The following is a 26,255-nucleotide window of genomic DNA, read 5'->3' on the forward strand; positions in this document are numbered from 1 at the left end:
GATCGTAAAAACTCTCTAGATAGTGAGGTAAATTGCAATGCTATGCCACGTAACACGGCAATAAACTGCCAATTTTTGAACGATGTAGAAATTTACGTGGAAACGTTTTGCGGTAATCGTGAAATTTCGCAGAAAACCCACGAGCGTGGTGATAAGCGAAGTTTAAGCCTCGAGGTATTAGGTAGGTCCGCGATCTCTTACGATCTCTTATAAACCGATTATAAAACGATTATAAAGCGATTATAACACGCCGTCGCGTGGGATTGGGGTGTATTTTAGCGCGCAGGAAACGCTTGCGCTTTCTTCACTCTGTTGATTTATTCGCGAGAGAGGTTGCATGAGCCGCATCGTGCTCGCCTGACATCGACCTTCGATCCTCGATCGCTGATGGATCGAGGGCACCGGTACCGTGACGTGCCATGAGACGTTCGCACAAAGTGGCATACACGTAGGTATCGCATATGAGGAAGAAAAAAAAACATTGCACGTCAATCGTCGCTCCCATTATTCCGCTTGCGTTCGGGGTGTATTTTCTCGGAACATCGTGATTCGCGATTTTACTTTTGAGCAGCAATAGTAGCTATTACTCGAAACACGGCACGCTCCTTACAAGGTGCGAGCGATACCGCGTAATTATGTAAAATACCGTAATCAGTTAGGCGGCAGGTGATACCGGTTCTTAGAAATAGGTTTTCAATCTGCGAGAACGCGGGCTTCTCCCTATTTAAACAGAAATATCCCCACCGTGTAATCCGGCCCCTTGGAAAATGAATATTAACATCGCCATCGCGTACGCGGTGAATTATGCTTTCCGTTAAATAGGGAGGTCCCCCTTACCGAATCCGGTTTGGATTAATCGCACATGAATTTCCGCGGCTACGCGGACCTCTCAAACGGATAATTTATTTATAAATGTTAAGATGCGATCCGTTTAGCAATTTAAACTCAAATAATTTATGTTGAAACTAGGCACAATTTATTTACATTCTATTTATACTTTCTATCTATTTCAAGTTCTGTTCCAATCTTGGCGCTCCGATCATCGTGCTTTTATTAACAGATATGCATCGTAACAGCAACTCTGCTAGGTGCCTCACCTTCTGCGTGTACATCTTTTTTTATTCATGCTCTTTATAATTATCCGATATTTATCATAAAGCAATCTTGTATGTGTACGCAATCAACTTATCATTGTTATTATTACTGGTATTTTTCTAACGTTAGACAAGCAAGCAGGAATAAATGGAGGAAATGTGTTTCTCTTTTGCAGCGTCCCCATCCTTGCCAACGTTGGGCGAAGCGGCGTGGGACAGAGATCACGATCGTGATCGAAGCCGGGAGAGAAACCGGGAGCGCGAGCGCGAGAGGGTGCGAGAGAGGAGCGGCGAGAACGAGAGGGAACGTCAGCAGGAACGAGAGCCCGCGATCAGGGAGCGGGAGGTGCGGGATCGAGAAAGGGAACGGGAACGTGACAGGGAGAGACAAAGGGAGAGGGATAGGGAGAGGGACCGGGAGAGAGATCGGGAGAGAGACGTGTCGGTCTGCATGATGGAGCCACCCGATCTCTCCTCCTTCATCTCCCCTTCCGCGGCCCTTCTCGCCCTGCAGAGGATAAAGGACGCTTCTCTGTAAGTATTATTATTCACCTGTTGCGTCCCCCACTTAGACAGGCGTGTCTGGGTTGCGTAAAGACGACGAGGGAACAGCGTTAAAGTTAAAGACTGGGTAGCGTGATTAAGACGAGCGTGTGATAAAAGTTAATGATTAATTGATAATTGATATTGCCGCCGGCGCAACACGATGCACATGCTAAACAAGTCTGCATTGTGGATGGATAATGCAAGAGTAATTTAATGTCCCGCCGGTCTCGATGGTAATTCTAATCGATGAAATTCTCTCTCGCGAATCGTAGATCATCTAACGCGGTCTTCTCTCAACAACAAGAATTCGCACGTGTATAATCTACAGATAAAAAAAAATGTTGTTTAATTGATTGTCTATCGTCCGGCGTAACATTTAAACTTTTCGGAATGTTCTATGTAGACGGAGTAACCCCCAGCGACGATGCAGAAACATTGCGTGCGTTTGAATTTATTATCAGTATTTGCCGCGGAATATAAGGGCCGACTTTATTGTCGCTTTACAAGCGGTCGAAAGCAGCAGGGTATCGCGAGCACTCATTCACCGGTGCCGATGCTTACGTACAGCCGTATTTCATCGAATGCATAAGCACGTCCAGGGTTAATAGGACGAGATCGTGCGCCCGCTGTAAATCTCGTTTAATTTGCTCTCCGCCGCGCACCCGCGCGACTGTGTCGTTTTCATTGTGCCCGGGCCTCTCCCGCGATCCATCCAACGTATTATAGAAACCGTGTCCTGACACACACTAGGAAACATAGTAATCTCGTGACACCCGGCGCACGCTAACAAACCTCATTTTACACGTCCCGTCACGATTTCTTTCGAGCACGCGCCTAAGTAATTTCGACTCGCTTCTTTCGCCCAATTAGCGTGACGCCGATCCATTATACGCTCTTTGCAAATCAGCGAGTATCTATACGGTGCTCTCCGTTTGGTCCCTATTATCCTTGAATCGGATCTTTCAATCAGTTTTAGTCCGTTGGAGAAATCGATCGCTACCTAAAAGAATGCATGAACGCGCGCGAGAATTCATTTCAATTCTATATTTACGAGTATAAATTCTCAAACATTTAGCGATCGTTTGATAGCCAATAATTATACGGCTCTTCTTAATTTGAAATTTATTTAATCGTTTCTTAAATCTACGCATGACGAAAAAATAATTACAAATCACATTCGATGTAAAGTGTGACTTATCTTTTGTGTGTACAACTCTCTATCTCTTTGCACATATGTCGAGCACACGTTTCAAACGGGTGCGTACATACAATACGAGTCTTAGTACCCGCATATCAGTGCACTGTGTGAAAAACAAACTTGTTGCATAAAAAAAAAATATATTAGGTCGTTTGATAAGCAACGTCGTATTTATTCTGTTTATCTTACATATGTATTCTAACCTGTTTGTCATAATGGAATGAAAAATTAGCTCGGAGGCAGACAGCCGTGGAATAAACTGATTACATTTTGCATTAAATTAAAATAATGAAGGTAAATTTGATTCTTCAAAATTAATCGAAAAATAATACATTTTATGAGAAATATCTTTCAGTAGCTTTTGCTTATTTATTAAATAGTCGGATTTATGATGCCCAGCCAATTAGTACTTTTAATTATTCTATCATATTATGCTTTGGATTGTATTCAAATTTAGTTATACAATTTAACTTTCATGTAAATTAAACACATTACCGTGTTCCTTTCACACACATTTTGATAAATGAGGTTTTATTAACTCGACATTTGCAGGGAAAACCGTCTATAGACTCCAACTGTGCACATATTTGTTTTTACTTGCTAGTTTTTCGTGTAAAATGCATTGTAATGCGTTTCTGTCACGTGGCTCGCGAACGTGCGGTCTTCTCATCGCTAGCGCGAGGGTTAACGGACTGTGACGTGTACAGCAGGATCGTTAGAAAAGTATGTTAGGAGGCAATATACAGTTGTTAGTTCATATTGAAGTACAGCGAATAATTAATTTTCCATGGCGTTTATGTGTCGACATAGAGAGAGACACGAATGAACAAAGACACACGGCTGATACTTTCTGTGAGGGGCGGATTGAGGTAGACGCGAGCCGGATTATCGCGACTGGAAACGGATTTATGTCAGTTCGCGCAACACGCCGTTCTAGTTTATAGCGCGAATGGTACGGGGAGAGCCCTCACATAGCTGCGATGAAATACGGCGCGGCCAAGAAACGCGTCAGTGGTACCGACGCCGTTTTATCGAGTCAGCTTAAAACCCCTCGAAATCTCGATCGCGGCCCGGATCGCACGTCGCAGATCGGTATCGCTCTGTAATTTATTGCCTCGATGAATTTATGTAAACCAACTTCATGTCAGCGAGTCATTGCTTTGATAACAAAATTACTATAATAATAAAATGGGATCAGTGTGAAAAGCGTATAGAACATTTTGACAGTGCTGAATAAATCAAAGTGCCAAATTCATTGTGATCGCTCGAAAGCTTTCGAAATTTTAGACACTTGGGTAAACTCTTCTAGATTACGTTTCTCATCGGTGTCTACCCGGTTTGTTTTTCTTCATAAACGATTTGAGGGTGATATCTTGCGCTGCGCCAAATTGACCGGTACTAATACGGTACACCCTAAAAAAACACGAGCCTATCTATATTGTTGCCACGTACGAGTTTCGTGGAAAAACAAGTCCTACCAGAATTCAGTGCGTCAAGTTGAGATTGATCGAGCCGGTCCGATACGCCTTTCTTGTTTCCATCGATCGGTCCGGTGCCATTCGATCGGCGCTCTCGACGAATCGCTCGGTTTTTCGAATACCTCCCGAGAAAGGCACTCCGACTCGAAAACTCCGTATTACAAATAACGGCCCGTCGGAAATCGGCACACTCATCTAAATGAAAAAGCAATACGTTATCTGGGAAAATAATTTACATTGATTTGAATTAAGTAAAGAGAAACCCAAGTCACGTTGACTTAGACTTCCAGAACAATTTTACGCTCTGTGATGAGTTATCAAATAAAAAAAAAAAAAAAAAAAATTGTAATCTTAAATGTTTCTCTGTGAACTTTTATTTTTAATTATTTGGTGTGAACTTAAGATCCTTTTATACGTATTTTTAACTCATTCTTTTATGAATTTATGCTGACGGAGATGTTAGACAAATGTCTACAGAAAAGTATCGTATTTTAATCTGAAAATTATGTCATTAAGTTATAGAATGAATTCATAATTTTGCAAATACTGTATATATAAAAGATAACTACAGTCGACGGCAATGTACTTAACAAAAAGCAGGAGTGAGAGATCATCTGTCGCGCAATCGAGTCTAGACGCGGCGCAAAACGATCGATGAAGACGTCTCGTCCATATAGGAATTGATATCGGTAACGACTGGTGCTGGAACGGCGAATTTTTTGTCGCACGTTTCCTCATCGTAATCAACGTCATCTCGGATGTATAGTGTACAGTTACGAGCGTCAGGCGGCAATCGGGCGCAAAAAAGGCACGTGATTCCGAGGACCAATCCTTTCATAATTCGCGGCATGTTGCGTTACACCGTTTTATGAATCGCGTTTGATTTTTTCTAGATTACTTCGTATCTCCCCCGGTCGTTTCATTTCGATCGAATTCATCTGCCTTTCATAACCATCAAAAACTAGTCACAATGTGAGCTTTTAGCTCGTACGAGGAAAAAGGCTAATACAACGCCATTTGTTGAAAAATTTCCAGAAGGGAAAGATCCCAGAAAATATAAAAATAAATTATAATCAAAATATCGTTGAGAAACCACTTAATTTATTGTTTTCATTCAATTTATTCATTATTATTATTATTCAATTTTATTCATTTTATTTTATTCAATTTATTTCATTTCATTTTCTAAATTTGCGGATATTTAATTATTATATATTAATAAATTGATTATTAGACTGATGTGAATAATATAAAAACAAGAATAATAGATTAGAAAAATATACGTAAGAACAAAAAATAAGAATGCTATTTTTCGATCGAAACGGATTGTGATATAATATTTTCATATCAATTATTAAATATATTTTTCAGTTCTATAAACTGCATGCCGATATGGTTGTAGCTGAGCTATTATGCTTTACATCGATTTTACAAGATTTGTTTACAGAGGATCTATTTCAATTAAAATAAATGAAACAAAAAAATAGGTGCTATGTCGGATTTAGTTTTATCAGAGTAACTTTTTAAGGACATGAGAGAGAAATATTTTCATATTTTTATTTAACTGTGGATTTAATTGTGTGATTACAGCGTGTTCCACAAACGTCCGCTAGCAGCGGGTATCGGTTTGGGCGGTAGAGGAAACGCCGGCGTTGGCGGAAACGGCGGCAATTTAGGTGTCGACGGCGATTGCGGTGACGCGCTGAAGAGACGCAAAGTTCACAGATGCGACGTCGCCGGTTGCGACAAGGTCTACACGAAGAGCTCGCACCTAAAGGCGCACAAGAGGACTCATACCGGTAAGTTTGGCATTAATTGCGAGAGCACACGGCGTTCTATATATCAATCTGACGGAACCGACAGTGTTTGCGAGTCTACAAATAAATTATACGCCTAAGTTTCGCATCAATTTCTTTAAAAGTAGCAAAGTATATTTCTTTTGATCGCATCTCTTTTTATCTTTATTATCTCGAGTGTTAGTCGACTGGAGCATTTAGAAGGTAACGAGAATCTTCTTTCGATCAGAAATTCACAGGTGAAAGATGTCGATGTATCAAATACGCAAACTGAAGTTGCAAATGGAAAAAAAAGTCAGTTAAATTACGTAGCGTCGTTGTATAATAAATTTCTCCATCCCAGTACGCGATTAAAAAGCTATAAATAACTATTGGAACTTCAGTTGGGAAAGCTAATCAAGATGAAATAAATCAATCGATTCAAAGAAACAAACGCGCTACATTCTCGATGATCGCTACGTATGTACGATCGTGACTCACATGCGTGCGTCAGCGATCGCTGGATCGCACGCTTCGTCATTTTAACGTCGGCACCTTCTCTCCATTCGCGTACTCTCGCGGTTTACGCTATTGTTTTCAACAATATTCCAGCGTACACGTAAAAGCAAGACGTCGGTCTACCGGGGACACTTGCAATCAACGAGCATTTGGGGAAAAAAGCTGACGAGAAAGAGTTTAATTGCGGGGGACGGCGACAGCGTGCGCCTCCTCGTCATTACCGCGTACAATTACATACAAGTTAGGACCTCGTTCAGCGATGCGGCATATGATGCTTTCGAAGTGAGCGGACGTGGAAATCTCTTCTGCTCGCGCACTGGAAGAAACTTCGCTACGTGCAGATTGGGAATCATTATCTCCGTCTTCCCACGTCAAATCGGCGCGAGAAGCTCGCAATCTCACCCACCGAATATCGCCGTGAGTTCTGGCGTGCCGATAATAATGATGTTTAAGTTGATCGTACGGTAGCTGACGACTTGTCGCCCAGCTGTGTCAAGTACTCGACGGCAAATCATTAGTCATCGGGCATTCCTTTGGCGTCTACGAGACCGAGGCTGCCGCGCTTCCTCTCGAACGAGGTGCTCGAATTGGATGCGGTAACCGTTCGCGGTAGCCGCACGCCGTGAGATTTACGAGTTACGGCCTCGAGAAATTGCCGTCCGATTACTATAAAAAGGCAATTCTGAAAATCAATTCTTCGCGCGAATTTTGTTCGACTGTAGAAGAACCTCCTAATTTTTCTTTTTTTTTTCTTTTTATCGAATCGTTGAGGACAATCGTTACTCACCAGTCGCACGGTCACACGGTTTCGCGGATTTATATCAGGAACGCCGTGGCTCTCTCCCGCATATTGCAGGATACAAAACAGATAAGAGGCACACATCGGCGCGGCGTGGCGCCGTGCTATCCTCCGCCAGGACTTTTCGCGCGCGTGATCCGCGGTCCGCCGGGGTCAGAGGTCGCCGACATTCGCACGCTAGGATTCACGACCGTGGAGCCTCGCGGAAATTCGATATCGTTCCGCGCGACGTCGCGCCGAGAAGGTGCCTCCGTCCAGCGAGATGGTGAAGAGGGAGAGAAGGGGGCGGGAGGGGGAGAAGAAAAGATTCGCATTTTTATCCGCTCTCGTGTATACGGGCGCCCTCGCGTATACATACAACCCCGGCCATTTATTACCGCGTCACGAGAGAACTTGGAGGAGGTCGCGCCGTTCCGCGCGTTCTGTTCCGTTCCGTTCCTGACCGTGTGCATATACACGACGTGGCGTGGCGCGGCGGCGGCGGCGGTGGCGGTGGTTGCTTCAGGAATTTCCGGTGGATAGGTACCTTCGTGAAGGCATCGCCGCCGTCTGGCGAGGGGCACAGGCGGCGAGGAGAGAGGGCGTGGTCGTGAGAACCAGGATCTTTTGTCTGGTCCATGGTTCAAGCGAGACGCGGCGCGATCGCGGTGCTCAACTCGAAGACGCTCGCGCTCATGGAAACCTCCCTAGCCCTCTCCAAGATCTTTCATTTTCCAATATCGGATCGATCTCCGATAATTTTACATCAAGCACATCTTTGAGAAATTTGGAAACAAGGCAAACAATGATTTTTTTTTTAATCCTGAATACCGTGAATCCTGTTTTAACAAAATTATATTTTAATATTTAGTAAAGATTGTGTTTAATAGTTTATCACAGAAACCGTCTTAAAAAATTTACTCTTATATTTTTTATTCCAATTTTATATTATTTATTCTTTTTTATTTTTCAACGTGGAGATAGAGATTGGTCACGTTTAGCGCTAATTGTGTTTTGGAGTCATTATTTTTTCACCGTCCCACACGAAAATTCCGAGTGCCGTCTTTCCGCTGCTCCAATTTCACAAAGAGAAACTTGCTTCGCGAAGACCTCGGTACATGCTTCGCGCATTAGGATGCCATTATGGTAGACGGTTTTACGAAATCTCTTCGGTGCGCGGTGATCGGTCGCCGGTAAACGAAAGGCCATTGCTTGACATACAATCCGGACCCCGTTGTGTATGTCGTATTCACCTCACTTCGACTAATAATTGTTTCAACGAGTAGCGTGCAACGGCCGTTGTAGCGGCGAATCGCGCCGTCTATTCGTCATTCTAACACCGCGGCGCCGTGCGGCCGTCGAGATATTCTTACCGAGATGGATACCGGCGCGCCGGTACCACCGTCTGGATGTGGGAAATGCCAATTCATTGATTACCGTCATTTCTGCCATTTCGCGGCATAACTCGTTCGCAAATCGCGCGATCATGACTGTCGTTGCGAAGTCTTGCGGGAGCGACCGTAAAATTGTCCCGATTCGAGCTATAATGGACCTAGTTCTCAAAGACTCGTGATTTCAGAAGACTTCGCGCACTGAATATGCCGATTTCACGATATTTCACGAGTCTTGCGTTACTGTATCGCAAGTGTATTTTTTCTTTAATCGCTACTGTCGCGATGCAAAACGCGCGTTTTGACAATTAGACATCCGCGCACGTGCCATGGCACGTTGTGCGATTCCAAGATAAATTATGATTTCAAATTATGTAGAACTCTTCGGGAATAACGGGCCGGAGAGCAAAGTGCTATCAGCAATATTAATTACTTCAGTGAGAGTCGTAACAGAACGTTGTTCATATTACGCGCCTCATTGACGACGTAACGGAATAATAAGAGCCTAATATTACTTTTAATATCGACGAATAGCAGCGTAGCTGACGCACGCTGTTGCGTGTAACGAGAGTTGCATTACAGGTAGAGAATCATAGCTCATTATGAGCGCACGGTAAATCGCCCTTGCACGATTATATGGTGAGAGATGTTTCCTACGCCCATTAGCGTACACATAAAATTCCTTATCTACTTGTGAGAAATCGCATAGCAACATGTGTATCTACAGGGTATCTCTAATTATCGCATTTCCCTCGGCTGAAGATGATTCCGCGTGAGTTAAGAAATGCCTGCCTTTTTTTTTAATACATTGTTATTTTCTACGCTACAGACTTTTCCGCAACGAATTTTGATTGACTCGGAGGAATTTTTAACGAGGCATAATTAAATGGGAGCGACATAAATTTAAGTTTATTTACAATTTAACTTTTTATATATATATATCCTAAGCTGTTAGCGCAAGCGTGGGAAACGCTTGAGCAACACGCTCAAATTCTGCGTTGAGGAAGATACTAATAGCGCATTCTGTCTAGTATTTTCTAAACTTCATTTACAATTTAAATAATAAATTATAATAGAGGCAAATTTTATTCGGTTTCTTTCAATTATTATGTAATACATTATTTATCAATTGTGCGTCGACTTGTTACAGCTACGTTGTAAAATATAATCAAAATGCTACGTATCGAGGCACATCATTACTGTTCGTTCTTATTAATTCCGTTCTACTTAACAGCCACCCCGTTCCTAATTATCGTCACGCTATAATCAAATTACGTCGTTTCGTAATTATGCAAATAATTCATAACACGTTACAACGAAAAGATTTGATTGATCGAAGAGGATAGAGGATCGAAGGCTGAGAATCACTGTGCGTAACTATCGGAATATAGGCTCGGTGTCAGCCGACTGGCGTGACCTTTGATAGACAGGAGGAGGTTTGGTGAGACCTCGTGTATTAATTAAGGCGAATTAGCCTTGGCGTAAGCCGGACAACGTCGGCCGATCGGTTCCGTGTATCGAAGGATACGCCGATGATCGCAGGCAGTCCGTTCTGTGGATCTCTTCCACGGAGTGGTAGTGCCTCCGAGTACCCTGTTATTAACAATGTACGTATGCACTAATGCCGAAGGCTGCGATTACCTTCGCTGGGTTAACGATTTCCTGACGAGCATGCTCGTCCGCATTGTTCTCGTTGGTCGTTGCGAATCGTCTCGTTGCTCTCTTTTCTGCCAATAATTTCCCACAATCTTGGCCGCGGTGTGTTTAGCCGGACTCACTTTCATGCTCGATACTTCGACTTGATTTGTAGGAATTTAAGAGAGATTTCTATTTTAGACAAACTGTGTTCCGCTTATTATTAAATGTATCAATATGGCTAATTTTCGACTTTATGGCACGACTTGATAATTGAAAAATTCGAGATATGTACGAAGTAAATCCACAATCGTTTCAGAGAGGGAGAGAGAGAGAGAAAAAATGAGATTTTATTTTAAATAAAAAAATAAATCTAATAAATAAATGAACTTATTATAACATGCAATTGTAACTTTTTTTGTATTTTTCATAATTCTTATTTTGAAAAAAATAAATATTTGTATGACATTAAAGAATTCGCGCGTCTCGTTTATGAGAAAAGCGAATTTAATTGCGTGCCCAAAAGCGGGATGAATTATTCGAGGTGTATGTAATTTCAAGGTGCGTAGGAGACGCTCAGTGTCTCATTACAGCCTCGAACTGACATCACGTGAACGTTGCATCTACGAACGACACGCTTCACCTTTTTTTTTCTAGCGTTCTAGTCGAGAGAGCTGTTAGTTCGCTCCTCATTACCAGCACGCATCGTGTCGCTCAACCATGCGTCCTAGCAACTTTCTCACATGCTGTGATGTGATAATTACATGCCTCGTGCTGCAAATGTCTCGAGGCGTACAGCTTCGTTAACCGATAGTTAACAGCGGTTCCGCAAAACGTATTGTATGTATAAGCTGCTCCTAATTTACGTGCTCAATGATGTCATAATACGGTACGACGAATATTACATGTAATACGACATACAAATAGCTCAATTTCCTTCACGAAGAAGATAACGCGATTCATATGAAATACGTGCTTAATATGCTGGGTAATATCTTGTTTGTACACGTTGCTTGTATTACATTATATGATACAGTACTGTCTTAAAAGTTGCGCTCTGCGTGACTCTGACAGATTTGTCTCGAGATTAATGACCTCCTCTCTGTACCCTGAAGTATAACAAAGAACGCGGGATATCATTATGCGATAATTAAACTGTCTCTGCCTATTATCTTGCACGCGTGACAAATGAATCAATGCATTTGCATAATGAAAAAAATATTGCGGTGAGATTGAGTCTAATGGGTGCATCGCTTCATTAAAAATGTACAAGAGGTAAGAATACGATGCAAATCTTACGGCTGTAATATTTGTATAAAATAAAATGAAAATAAAGTAGAAGACGCAATCTTAATGCAAGTGCATGTGATTTTCGAGTACGAAAGCTTGTTCCCTGTTCCTTAAATTACATCTTCCTTTTGTTTTTGTTTCATTCGATCTACCCTCTCTCGAGGCCTCGCTGCGCACGGATGCACACGCGCCGTGAGAGCGGTGCCGCGAGACGATCGGCTAATCTCGCGATTAAGTAACGTACCGAGGAGAAGAAAGGGAGGACGAACGCGCGGGGGTAGGTAACGCGACGTTAATCTACGGCGCAATAAACGCGCGGGGCCACGCGAAAAAAAGTGCGATCGAAATGCATTAATAACGGGGAGAACTAATGCGACCCTCGCCTCGCGTCCGTTGCCCATCGGCCGATATTACGTGCGCGCGGCTCGTAAATGAACTAATTACTCATGATTACGTAACGACTGTGAGCGCGCGGGCACCTTCCTTCACAACGTCATTAGCCGTTTCGCGTATCCCCGACGCGTTGCGCAATAATATTCGCCCGCCGATGGGCGTCGAGACGTTTAAGACGGCCGATTTAGATCTACCGCGGAGAGATAACGAGAGAGAGAGAGAGAGAGAGAGAGAGACTTCGATTATCGGCGCCCGGCTAAAGCTCCGATCCTTTCCAATCGGCGCGGATCGAGAGATCGGGGAAAACGGTCCGCCGCGCCGTTCCCCTGAGTCGCGCGTCTCTAATTACCCTGGCTTCCAGGCCTGCCTCGTTAATTACCATTCGGTAATTAGACCCGCGCGGTACCGTCGAAAAAGTGACGTTAATATTCCGGAATGACTGGTTTTCTTTCTACCGTCTAACCGCGGTACCACGGTTGTTACGGACAATGCGAACGCCAGCTGTAAACGACGGCAATCTATTTTCCGCGAGATACGCGAATGCGCGTTACTCTATTATGCGAGGCGTTAGCACAATGGGATAAATCGCGGCGAAAGATAGAACGCGCTTTTTCATAGAAAAGAAATGGCTCTTTTCCCCGGCGTATCGGGCTGCTCCATCTCTACGCGCCAATTGTCACCGTAAGGATGCCGAAAGCGCGCGATTCCTCGTTAAAACGATCTCACGAACGATCTTCTCCCTTCGCGCGCTGCGATAATTAAAACGTCCGATTTATAAGGATTAATCGTCCCTGATGCGTAATAATAAATGCGCGTTAAATCTGCCTCGTTTCGCGATTGGAGTGCGGAGTCACGACTCGGCGGCGACTCACGCCCCGCGACGTGATAATTGTTCCGGCCGTGCGTTAACACTGGCCATTTGCAAGGGCAAATACCAAATTAAGGGTTAAGCATCGATCCCTCCTCGCGTCCGACCGATCCTCGCGATAATAACACTCCTCGTCTTGACCCGCTGTGACTTACGACCTGCGGCTAGACTGCAGAGGCTTCCCGCTCGAGACGCGCGGGGATATTCGCGGACGGACGCGCAGATATATCGATCAAACCGCGACGGTTTCCACGAGATCGGACCTAGGGAAACGAGCACGTCGTCGCCTCCGTCGCTCGACCCCGCGGGCTATTAACCGAGTTCAACAGGCCGCAGATTTAATGGGATCGCGAACCGGCCACCTGATCGTAACGTTCGATTCGCCGATCCGTCTTCGTCTCGCGCTGCACGAAGCGGATGAACTTGATGGCGATTACGTCATCGCTTTACGATCGAGCCGTATCCATAATACATCTGGAGCGATTCCTCACTCCGTCTTTCGACCTCGTCCCTTCCTGTTTCGTGAGATCAGTGTATAATCCATTTTTCACGGCATAACGAGGATAGATTGTACAGTCGAAGTCAATAGTACTGTCAATAGTTAACAGATTTATTTTTAGCATAAAATTGACTGTCGAAACTAAAAAACGTTTATTGAAAGAATACATGTTGAGAGTTTTGTTGAAATTCAAGTTAGTATTACATACTATTCGATAGGCATTCTGTTTCCTATAATTATTCAAAGCTATTTTTCCGTAGCTCAGTCGCTTAAACGGTTTTAAATGACGAAAACGAAACTATTAATTCTTATATAATTATATATTTTGCTTTGGCACTCTTGTTCCTATTCGGGTTGTCTAATTATTTTTGATAAAACCTTCACGGCTTTTATATCAGATATTTGGACCCTTATTTCGTGCATGACTAACATTTGGATATTTTCTTACTATGTTTTCTTTTCATGGCTTATATTGTCTTTTTCTCACATGTATAGCGCGTGTCGAATGGTAAAGCACGATATTTCAATGATTTATTTAACATATTTTAAAATTCGATTCCAGTAGAGTTTTCAATTTTCATACATTATTTATTGACGAATTTGTTTATTATTAAGCAAAACACTTAATGGTTTAAGTCTTTTAAATTGTACGTCATAAGGCGCATTTCAGGTTGTATTAAACAAATTTGAAATGTAAGGGATTAAAAAAATTATACTGATATATTACATTGAAAGAATTATATTGATTTAAACTTCGTGATTGTTGTTTTACAATACATATTAATTAATCGTTTCATAACATATAACATGTTAATTAATACACCCAATTAAATGCGTGAACGAGCAAGTTTTGGTTCAGTTTCATTGCCAGAAATCATCCGGTGGCGGAATCTTTGCTGCATACATGCACCAGTTCGTAGTGCAGCCAACGGTGTGGGCATCGTTTTGACAGAAACAATTATTACAACCGTCAAAGTATGAACTGCCCGGTATGCATACTGATGATGGCCCTCTAAACGAAACTATTAATTCCCAGATAAATTATCTATTGCGCTCGAGTACAACAATCTTAAACGATTGATAAATAATATTTATAAGCACAAATAACTTCAGTTACTCACAATATTGATATGGCCCAGCTGAAACTGTCGATACGATTGTCAAACTGACTATTACAAATATCGCAAACGCTTTAAACGCCATAACTTCGAATACCTCGTTGAGCACTTGTTTTTACTTCGAACATTGAATTCTTTTTAACGCAGACATGCCCGATGAAGCCTTTATATAGGGCCCCTTGTATATATTTCGTTCGTGACCATCATGACATTTAGATGGGATACTTTTTTTATCTGGTACTCGTATTGTTTTTTTTATCTCACACACGTATTAAATTAATCGCACTAAACGACAATGACTCATGCATATTTTATAAAAAAAAAAAACGATTTAAAAAACGCAGTTTAGTAAATAATGAAACAATGTACGTGCTCGCGCGAGAAAACGCTATATCAGCTATATATTATCATACGTATGTGCAATGCTTTATTATTATTTAATCGCTTAAATACACGTTGAGCTGATACAGCTATTTAGTTTTCGTGGAATCTCAAAAAGTTACCCAAAGTTTTTATACATAATTGATACAAAACGAATCGAGTTTCCAAATTTTTATACATTATTTATTGATGAATCTTTTACCCTTAATTTAATCAAAACATTTAATGATTTAAGTCTTTTAAATTAGATGTCATAAAGCGCATTTTATATTAAATTTTATGTTAAATGAATTTGGCATGTCAAGATTACAGGATTAAAAAAAATTACACTGATATTATATTGATATTATATTGCTATTATATTACATTTGAAAAATTGATATTACATTGAAAAAATTGTATTGATATAACTTGATGTTTTTCTTATTTATTAATTAATCGTTTCATACCCCATAACATGTTTACATAACACGCAATTAAATACGTGGGCGAATATGCTCTGGTGCAGTTACATTTATATTTGTAAGAGTAAAGGTTGCAGAGATTTGGTCGCTACGTCATGTATATTACGTGTATATGTACACAATTCCCCGGGGCAAAAAATGGTACGGCCTTGCTCTAGACAGAAACAGTATTTGCAGTGATGTGTCTTTGTAGTAAAGCGAGGGCGTATCTCGCCCGGTCGGCATGCCAACGAATGTGTGTAACCCCTTCGAAGAAGAGATAGTTCGATCCAAGGATTAATTACGGCTAAAAATTGAATTCGATTAGATTTCAGTTTCGGCCAAAATTGTAAAAGAATTTTGGCGACAATCAAGAAACTGATCAAGTTTATAATTTACAATGCCAAAGAATACAAGAGCTAAACATTCGTATTTTCGTGTACTCCACTTATGTATCGTGAAATGAATAATCAATAAATCTTTTGCACTTCTTGCAGAGAGAGTAATCATTTTACGTAAATTGTAATACATCGCTACGTCACTCATAACATTGACAAATTGATTCAACTCACAATGGTTCATTAATGTTAAGAGTAAGAAACTAAAATTACAACACAATATTAATATAACATATAAAGGCATATAATAGAATGCTTGCAAGCAAGTTATCTCCACTCCTTCAATATAAGCCTTCACGATTGTTGAAGTGCGAGATAATAAGAATGACAAAAATTTTTCAAATTATTTTACAAATATAATTAATAAAAACTTTCAAAAACTTTAGAATATATTCTTATTTTATGTTTCAAAATATTGTTATTGAAATAATAATATTATAGATAGTGTATAATATATTGTAATACTAGAATTATAATACTATGATGATGATAATATGTGTAATTTTTGTTTCAATAATTAAATTATAAGATGTTTGAAATATATGAAGAAAGTAGAGTACACGATATATAAATATGCGAGCCTATACATATAGTTTTTCTCGAATTCCCGTTAAAGTTTCAGTCGAAATTGACACATAACAATTCGGTTTTGGCTGAAATAAAAAAAAAAATTGTTTCGGTCGAACTACTAATATAAAATAAAAATGAAACTATTTATTCCTAGATATACTATATATTGCATTTGATCACAACAATCTGAAATGATTGATGAATAATATTTACAAACACAAGTAATTTTGATTACTCACGTGTTTCATTTTTCACCTGCGGAACTGAAATTGTCGGTGCGATCAAACCGACTATTACAAGTATCAAAAATACTTTGAATGCCATAACTTTGGTACTCTGTACGACTCGAACACCTCGTTAAACTTGTTTTTACTTCAAACGTCAAATTCGTTTTAACAGAGCTATGCACGACGGAATTTATATATAGGTCCCTTGCACATATTTCGTGTATAACATTTTCTTTATCTGGAGCTTATTTTTTATCACATTTCTTTTTTTATCTCACATGCATTAGACGGATCGCGCCGAGCAACTAATGCTTGAATAACTGATGCACATTAAAAAAAATAAAAAAAAAATATTTAAAAAAAATAACAAAACATGTACATGTATATGCGATAGCGTGATATCAGATTATCGTGTATGCATGTTAGTAGAAATGCTTCGTTAGTAACTATTTAAAAACCGTTAAAATAGGAAAAACCATGTGCGCATCTTAATTGTGCAACTGTGAAAGAAAAATAGTTTGATAATATTTTCATGTACTCATCATCAAAAAATTATTTAAAAATAATTTGTAAAAAGGAGAAAAATATTTACTTGTGCGCCTTGAATTAAAGCGATTGATGTGATTATCACGATCACATCTAGACGGTGTATTTAACGCGACATTCACTGGTTGTCTAATGCACTTTAATATGTAACAAAAAATTCAATTCGAGTGTAATTCTTCTATTGAGGTAAATTAAATGCAATGAGAAATTTGATATATACGATACAAGTATATATATTGTTTTATTGAATATATGATAAATATATTGTTTTATTGAATATATGATAAAAGGAATTCAGATCAATATTCAATGTAATTAAAGGATTTCTTAATTTAAGTTAGTCGTAAAGTGTTGTATTCATCTCAGTTTAAAGCATCAAAACGTTGCTTAAGACGAACAAGTAATAAATCACTACGTTACATAAACATAATTTTTTTCGTAGTTGATTGTGCATTACTGATATTTCAATAATTATTTAACATATTTTATGTAAGATTTGATGCAATGCTCGACGTTATGATAGAAATGTATAACTTCTACATTTAATGTCAAACTTTCTTCACGCAATACGATTAGGATATAAGTCTCACAATATTATCTGTGTTGTTAACAGTATGCACGGCACATACAAAACTCATAAATGGATATGAAATTTATGGTATATGTATTTCTGAAATAGGAAATGTAAATATAAATTTATGTCGTCGTAAAATATTAAAGATGTGAATTTTTGTTATAGCTGAGTTTATATGCGAACGATAAATGTCTTCCTTAATACGCAGGCATGATTGAGAAATTTTATTTTTTAACGAACTCTATTTCAAAAAACGTACTTTTTTTTTCCTTTAAATAACTTAAGTAAGGATATTAACATATTCATTAATATTCATATTGATACATTCTGTCATCGAGGTATTCTCATAGTTTTATTTATTTGTTACAGGCGAGAAGCCATATCAGTGCACGTGGGAAGGTTGCACGTGGAAATTCGCACGATCGGACGAGCTGACACGGCACTATCGCAAACACACGGGCCAAAAGCCGTTCAAGTGCCATCTCTGTCAGCGATCGTTTTCGCGAAGCGACCACTTGTCGCTCCACATGAAGAGGCACTGATGGTGAGGACCGTCTAGAGCCGCGCGACGCGAGAGAAAGAGCACGCCGATCGGCGGGAGGAAATGGAGGAAAGCTGGAGAACGGTCCTCGGCAATCGGCTAACGATTCCGAATGACCCTAAGCGAGAAACGACGATGATATTTCTTACATTTGGGACCTGAAGAGCCGCGCCGCGCGCCGGCCCGTTCTGAGCCTCCTCGGAGGTCGGACCGGTCGGCCGGGCGGGCAGTAACTAGGAAAAAAGAGAAAATAAATCGACGAAGCACACAAATCGCGTTCATTAGATATTTAGCGCATAACCGCGAGCTAAGTAATCGCGACGCTGATCAACTTCGGTCGGCAGATTCTCTTCGGTGCTGTCTCTCGCAAGCCTTTCGACGGGATCTCTCCGGAAAAGAATGGGCCCACAGGCTGCGATAATTGGGCTGGTGTTGGAATTACGAGCGTTGAATAATTGCGAGGGAAGATAATCGTTTTACCAATTGTCGGGCTTTAACGAAGGTGCGTTTGCCGCCTCACGATTTTGAGGAAGGAACGATCCGCTTGCGTGATCGAGATCGCCTACAGATTCGGCACGACGAGACGTATCGTTATACATATATATATATATATATAAATATATCTGTTCTCTTCTGTGTTTCTAGCCAATTTTTACTCGTTCGGTTTTCCAGTTTGTTTTCTTTTTTTTTTTATATATATACATTAATTAAGGCCAGCTCAACTAGTCTAGAGCACCATATATCGTATGTATCGCGAAGAAGAGAGCCAGTAATAATTAATTAATTAATTAATTAAGGTAAGTAAATGGTTAGCATGTAAGAGTTAAAGAATATATCGAACTCCGGTGACGGAGCTTGGGACTTAGCATGCTCAGTTAAATAAACTACAATCGTGATCGTAGACACTACGTAAAGCATTGATAGAGCAATTTTTCGATTATGCACAAAGAATTTCGCGTTTAGAGACGGACAATCATTAACGTTTTATTACGTAGTAATGAAACGGGATAAAGAAACGTCGGCATACCAGAAGCCAGTATTACGTAATAAGCAATATCACCGATGGCTTTATACATGTACGATGCTTTCCGAAAATCTCTTTTTAAGTCGTAAAAAGGGGTAGCCTTCTTCGATCGTAATTTTCAAGTCGTCAAATTTGGATTCCGCATGCAAAGGTGCCAAAGTAGAAGGTGCAATCACGAGATATCGTTAATACCGCGTGCTTTACGAAAAGGGAGCAGCATAATCGAGTAAATTATTCTTTTCTATCGCGCCTTGAGATTTTCGATCCTGATCGCATTGGCATGGAGATGCGTGTACGTTCGCGTAAACGATAGTGAACAACGTTATGTCGCATTTTACGTGCGCATCCTGAGAGAACTCAACAGCTCAATAAATATCCGCAGGGCGCCGAAATATATGCTCAAACACCCTGCGCCGATTGTCGAAGGAACGATTCACTTTTCATATATATTTATGTCGTTCTTTACGACTTTCTGATTTAAACGATTTTATCGGGATGATTTCACACGTTGTAATTGGCGATTTCGGGATTGCGGATTTGAAAGTGCAATTTAGTAATTAAATTTTAAAGATTAATTATTTACTATGTTGCATTAATTAATAAAAAAAATATTTAGCTTATATATATATATAATTGTAGCTTCGTAATTTTGGTTAATAATATTAAGAGTATAAAAATGCATAATGTGATGTATAGACGGTGTATATTTATTTAGTAGAGAAAAAAAAAGTAATTGGCTGTTGGACATTATAGATACCGAAATCGCTTATTCCGAGTGTCGAACGATCGAACCTGTAATGGGCACGAAAATCTCAATGTGCGCTCGCTTGATATATCGTAATATATCGTGTACATAATCTCTAGAAACTTTGTGGAACACGACACACAGACACACACACTGCGTAGGTGGCAGATGTTAGCATTAGCCTGTTTCTTTAAACCGCGTTTACGCCGCTGCCTGAGCACGGCTAAAGTTTTAGTTGGGACACCTATCACACACGAAGCCAGTTGAGACAACGGAACAAGATGCCAGTATATGCTAGAGCCAGTTTATATCATTAAAGAGAAAACCTCTGCGTGTAAGATTAATGCGAGGGTCGATAAATTAACATTTGTTACGTGTTGTACTCTGATAGGGGATAGTGCCTTCTAATGTTAAGGAAGGGGGACGCTGCGTTAGGCCTTAAGTATTACTGTTAGTGCCTTAAGTCACGCGAATCTTCGTGCTTGTACACCTTTCATAATCCGAGCCTACGAATCCTCGCCCGGAGGACCAGTTCGGCGCGCTTTATGGTATCTTCCCTGCAGAAGTTACAAATCGGACGTCACGTCGGCTCCACACGAAGCTCTGTTAAACGTGCGCGAAGTTTTTGGTACTAGAGAGCTACTAGAGATTGAATCCGGGAATGAAAATTATATCAGAGACGGAATTGAGGAACGAGATATCACATTCGTAATGATATAGAATTTTAAACGAAATTTTTAATTGTCTATTGAATGTCGAACGACACTGTGAGATTCGGTATATTTGATTGGCACGTATTGACATATCTTATATTCCTGGCGGAAAGCGTCGACCTTTCTCTCTCTTTTTTTCTTTTTATTTTAAGCGAAACGTTACGATTAGTCCTGACCGGTTGAGAATAAATCGAATAAATTTTATTATTTCTCTATAACTTTTATAATTTAGAAGATAATTACTTATGCATCTTCACGCATTTCTGTATAGATCTCATTGCATGCTATCATCTTGGAATATCTTTCTATTATCTCATACAATCCTCAACATATCGCATAAATTGATCTAGGACGGATAAATAATAATCTAACTTATCTAACATTATATTGCTTTTTTTGCATAATGTATTACGCAGGCTGCTGGACAGTAGAATCTTTATAGGCAGAACTGACGATAGCCAGACGTTTTTCACAATATACGAATTATTTTCGTACATTATTATTATCATAAAATTCGAGAGGAGTATCTATACTATTTTGATCGTGCTGATCGTTTATCTTCAAGAGAAATATTTCGAAAACGGCCATCAAAAAGAAGCGCTGAGCGCTATTTGAACGGTGAAAATATATTGACGTACATATTGACGTCAATGCGCGGTATTTTAATGTCAAATGTAACGCCACTGTCTTTCGTTAACTTTCGCTCATATATTTGTGGCTTGACGTATGTTGTCACTTTTTCCTTCAACAAATTACATCCAAATGTCTGAATGCTCGTATATTAACGGAATATCCAAATCCCTCTTGCGATATTCAGAAAAATTAATTGGAAATATTGAACGTTTTAATCTAAACCATACAGGACTTGGACAATTGGAGCTTCAGTCTTCGTAACCTTTTGTTAAGATTATCGTTTACTGTTGAAGTCATATCTAATTCGATTATCAGTTTGTAATCGATGTTGTTGCTTATGTTTATATGTTACATCCAATTTCATTTCTTAGATAAGATGTAAATTTAATTCAATTGCTCTTTCATTTTGGTTGTCAGGTTTTAAGTTTTCATTTTAGATTCTTTATGCATAATAATAAAATGTCTTTCAAGATTGAGAAAACGTGGTTTCGTCAATAAATATTTAGATATAGTTACGAATGTATAAAAAATTGTTTATACATTTAACATAAAAAAAAAGAATATTCGATAGGTGTGTATAATATTTGCTAATTTTCCGTAAAATATTTGCTCACTCGCTCACATTCGGTCGGAAAAGCGTTTTTATATTTGCATGCGGCACGTGGTATTGATCGTTATTGCTCATAGGTTTAAGAAGCGCTCGAAATGCATGAAATAAGTAACTATTTGCGTGCGTTAAATACCGTCCTTTTAACGGAAAGATAGAAACGAATCATTGAACATTCCTGCTGCAATTAGCGCACGAGAGTTCATTGAAATTTATCAGAATTTTCTAGTGTCATTAGGGATTTTGGTATTCCGGAAGAACGGAAAGGACTACGGATTTACATTCCCCGAGCACACACGTTCCTATGTCGAAAAAAAGAGTGCGTGTAGCTTCAAGAAAATTCAATGCTTTACGCGTATTCGAGTGTCCCTCGTTTTCTATTTCTCTCTATCTCTCTCTCTCTCTATATATATATATGTGTATATATATATCAGCGCTTATTTCTCATGTTAATGCACGACTATTCAATTCTCCGTAGAAGGCGAACCGTGAATGGATAAGGAAGTAGGTAAACGAGCTTCATATCTGAATTTTCTTTGAGGGGCCCCGCCCAGGAAAATTAGCATTTCAAGTGCCTTAACAGACGTCAACTGACAGTTAACTAATCGGGATTACGCAGTCGCGCGGGCTCTAAGTCACCGCGAGTCGCCAAGTCTCGGACGCGGGTCATTTATATTTGGCACACCTCAGCGAGTCTCTGGCTCTAAAAAAAAAAATGGATAAAACAGCAGCGATTTACATGCGCGACACGCGCGAAGAGGTATTCCGTCGATTACGATCTTAATAGTAACTCCGGAAGAAGCGCCACCGCTACGCTTCGACGATGTTTCTCCACGCGTTTGCGTTTCCGTAATGTTGAGTGACATCGAGCGCGATTATTCGATAAATCTTACTTGAAATTTAGGTATTTCGAGCGAGCCGATAGTGTGAAGGACTCAGAAATGAAATCGGCATTTCAAGTGAGAAGAAACTTCGCGTCAGCATGAAATATCGCATTCCAAGCATTTTCTGGGAAAGATATGACCGGTCCAGGAGAAAGTTAAGCGTAGCTTTAAAAGTTTAGGCGATCCAACAATGAGGCATATCATTTCAGAAAGAGATTACTGTTTGTCAGTTTCTTGTATCATTGTTTTATCAATTTTGACGTTTTCATTATTTCCAGTATTATTTTCTTGACGTCACGTCATTTGTATGAGGAACGACTATGTGCCGAATGTGCTGAATGTGCAATAAAAGCTTCACGTCGCTTCGCGAATAGTTGTGTATATCTTTCTAGTATCAATTTTGTCTCTTAAACTTGCACATGTATGGATAAGTTATTGAAAACCACTATTTTCCTTTTCTTTATTATTATTATTTTTTTTTTAATATTAATTGCATGCGTTTCTTTTTAATTATCGTTTATGGTGTGCATGATATTTTAGTGCTTTCGTATCACATACATGAGCATAATAGGCAATACACGCACGAAATAAATAGTACAAGACCGATGCTTGATAAATTAAAATAATTCGTGACTCGAAAATATGAAGTAGGAATAGAATAATTAATCGCAACGATTCCCGACGCTTATGTTCAACATTAATTTACATCAACGATATCGCGTAGTTTCCTGAACTAGCGAGCACGCTTCATCTCGTAGGATATTTTTACACATTTTATCTATCCATTTTCAAGCGGTAACTCTTGCTTTCGCTTTTCTCTCGACGACTTTCTTTCTCTCGTCAGATACCAGAATGCCGCGGTACGTGTCTCGATAGGCGACCAAGAGATATTCTTTATTTTTATATTACCGAAAGTACTACGTGCGAAATACGAGCGTCGTACGATAATCTCTACGACAGGTTACAACGCGAAATAACGTCGCTGTCTGTAGGTTTCGACACGGACTTTCACGCGAATTTGACGAACGGAACTACTAGGCGTTAAGGTAGAACTTAAAGGAAGAATAATTATTGTGTACATAGTATGTAAATCATTCTTCGCTTGATGATCGCCGATCGACGGATCGGCGGATTAGAATAGCGTGATTCTATCTAAATAATATAATCAATGGGGGCCAGTAATTCTCTCTCGGATCTCGCACGGATTTATACACTGCGGTGTGCGCAGCGCAGCCCGAATCGCAAATTTCAGCACGGCTTCGTGTCCGAGAATAAGTATACATGCCAATAGGCAAGTATGCTTAAACAATTTTTATGGTAATTTGCCACAGAAATGTTTTTTTTTTTTCTTTTCAGTACAAACCATAGTGATATCGAACATTTCCAATATTCCTTTTTTTCTTTCGAATCTTATCGACATTCGTCTTCGGGACGGACGATATTTCGTGCAGCGAATATTATTTTTAGATCTCATTTTTCTTATGGCAATAGGTGCACGTCGCTAAAATTTGGAAGAAGGGCGAAATACTTGCGCGCCACTAACTATTACCTTTTAAGCATAATTGTATATGTTGCGTAGAAATGTAGATCAATAATAATATATTATGAATCACTGTATAAACGAAGGTATTATATGCTTGGTATTTTCTATTGTACCACGCAGCGCTTGAAGATGGTCTCTATCGTACTGTACGCACAGAAGAGTTCGTTAGTTAAATGAAAAGAAATTTATATATACATATAAATATATATATAGAGAGAGATAAATATATAGATATATTGTAAATGTGGTTGTAATCATATTACTGTTATCGATATCGATATATGTCTTTGATTTGGATAATTTATTTATTGCAGCGAAAGGAAATGGAGAATGTATAATTATTGTACTCCGCGGAAAGATGAATAGTGAAATATATATTGCGCACGAAAAATTATATATATATTATATATTTATATACGACATTATCGTAAAATGCCGGTGACGTTTTTGTACGAGAAAGTCCTAAAAGTATATATTCGCGGCCGAGAGTACGGCCGTTTGAGCGCGTTTATTGATTATAATTAACTTGCGATTCCTACTATGGAAGTGAATCTTATATCGTAAGATCCGGGTGGTACGGTCGTGGCCGACGTGATTTATTGAAATAAATATATCGCCGTTCGATCGAGCTGCAGCGACGTGCGATGTACGTACACATGGCGCACCGTGTTGGTCCCGTGTGTGTGGTGCAGCCACGCATCTGCCTCGGTAATCACACTATCGAAACGCGTTGGTTACATATTTTAGATAATACTTATTATCATTATCATTATTACGATTCTTATTATAATTACTACTCTATTGCTATTATTATTATTGTATTTGGCAGGGTTACGACATTAAAACCGAAAAAAAACATGTCATTTACGTCTATTTATGTTCCCTCCAGATCCTATCCAAATTATATTTAGTAATTACTGTTAAATTTTTATTATTAATAACATACATTAACAATATAATTTTTTATAAACATTTTTCAAAAATATTAAATCGAATTGTGATTTGAAATTTAATTCAAATCACGATTCGATTTAATATTTTTGAAATCAACGTGCCACCGAAATTACTTCGCGAGACATCAGCGTAATCATAAACGCATCTTCCGGTTGCATTTTCTTTTTCTTCCTGTGCAAATGGATTCTAATGGACGAAAGACGACAGATAAATTCACGAACGGCTGAGCGCTGGAGATGCTTTGTGACAAGCTGGCAGCCACAATACGATCATTAGGCTATTTTCTTCGGAGTGTGTTGGGCCTTAAGGCGCAATATCTCTGCGGTAACCGCGTATTTGTCCCGTACGGCAACGAGCCTTTCTGCACGCTGGCATTCTGCTAAGTTGTAGGTAGTTTCCGTACTAGGTAAGTACAAATCCTACCGTATATATATATACACACCACTACGGGAGAATTTGTAGTTCGAACGGCGGCTATAACCGAGGCCATAACTTAAGCGGAATACCGCCGCTGTGCTGATCCCAGTCTGCGGCGGAATTCTCTCGAGTCGAGGCGCAATCCTGGATATCAGCCATGACGACATGACAAGTCTCCTCGCGTCGAGACTTTCCCCGAGAAAGAACTGCGAGTGGTTTAGGCGCGCCGATAATATCGCTGGATGATTTAATTCAATCCGCTGTCCACACGCGGATGTTTCTTATAATCTTATCTTCGATGTTTGAAGTTTCAGTCAGATACGTCGACGGGATATCAACGCGTAACAAGTTATGTAAAGTGAGATAAACGATACCGCGACGTGCCTCTTGGACGAATTGAACTGCATCCGCAGAAAAGCGATATCAATTATTCTCATTTTCTCACGTGAATAATAATTTATTCACGTAAATTC

At 39.7% G+C, this 26,255-nt stretch overlaps 3 protein-coding genes across 5 annotated transcripts in view; 1 reads left to right on the top strand and 2 right to left on the bottom strand.

Moving 5' to 3' along the window:
* LOC105198843 (Krueppel-like factor 3) overlaps positions 1 to 25,274 on the top strand; it is a 356,983-nt gene extending 331,709 nt beyond the window's left edge. For all 3 annotated transcript variants that reach the window (XM_011165688.3, XM_039457953.1, XM_026138708.2), the window contains 3 exons: positions 1,271 to 1,628; positions 5,907 to 6,115; positions 18,091 to 25,274. In XM_011165688.3, coding sequence (XP_011163990.2) covers positions 1,271 to 1,628; positions 5,907 to 6,115; positions 18,091 to 18,263 — 740 coding nt within the window. In that variant the 3' untranslated portion in view covers positions 18,264 to 25,274. The remainder of the gene's footprint in view (positions 1 to 1,270; positions 1,629 to 5,906; positions 6,116 to 18,090) is intronic.
* LOC105198815 lies at positions 14,188 to 14,728 on the bottom strand. Its single transcript, XM_011165661.3, has 2 exons — positions 14,586 to 14,728; positions 14,188 to 14,486 (listed from the first exon to the last, which is right to left on the bottom strand). Exons 1-2 carry the CDS (start codon positions 14,665 to 14,667, stop codon positions 14,326 to 14,328), a joined length of 243 nt encoding a protein of 80 aa, XP_011163963.1. The 5' UTR covers positions 14,668 to 14,728; the 3' UTR covers positions 14,188 to 14,325.
* Positions 15,399 to 16,902, bottom strand: LOC113004666. The gene is made up of 2 exons (XM_026138709.2): positions 16,614 to 16,902; positions 15,399 to 15,713 (listed from the first exon to the last, which is right to left on the bottom strand). Exons 1-2 carry the CDS (start codon positions 16,696 to 16,698, stop codon positions 15,478 to 15,480), a joined length of 321 nt encoding a protein of 106 aa, XP_025994494.2. The 5' UTR covers positions 16,699 to 16,902; the 3' UTR covers positions 15,399 to 15,477.
* Positions 25,275 to 26,255: the final 981 nt, after the last annotated feature.

The sequence above is a fragment of the Solenopsis invicta genome, chromosome 15, assembly GCF_016802725.1.
Source record: "Solenopsis invicta isolate M01_SB chromosome 15, UNIL_Sinv_3.0, whole genome shotgun sequence".
NCBI lineage: Eukaryota > Metazoa > Arthropoda > Insecta > Hymenoptera > Formicidae > Solenopsis > Solenopsis invicta.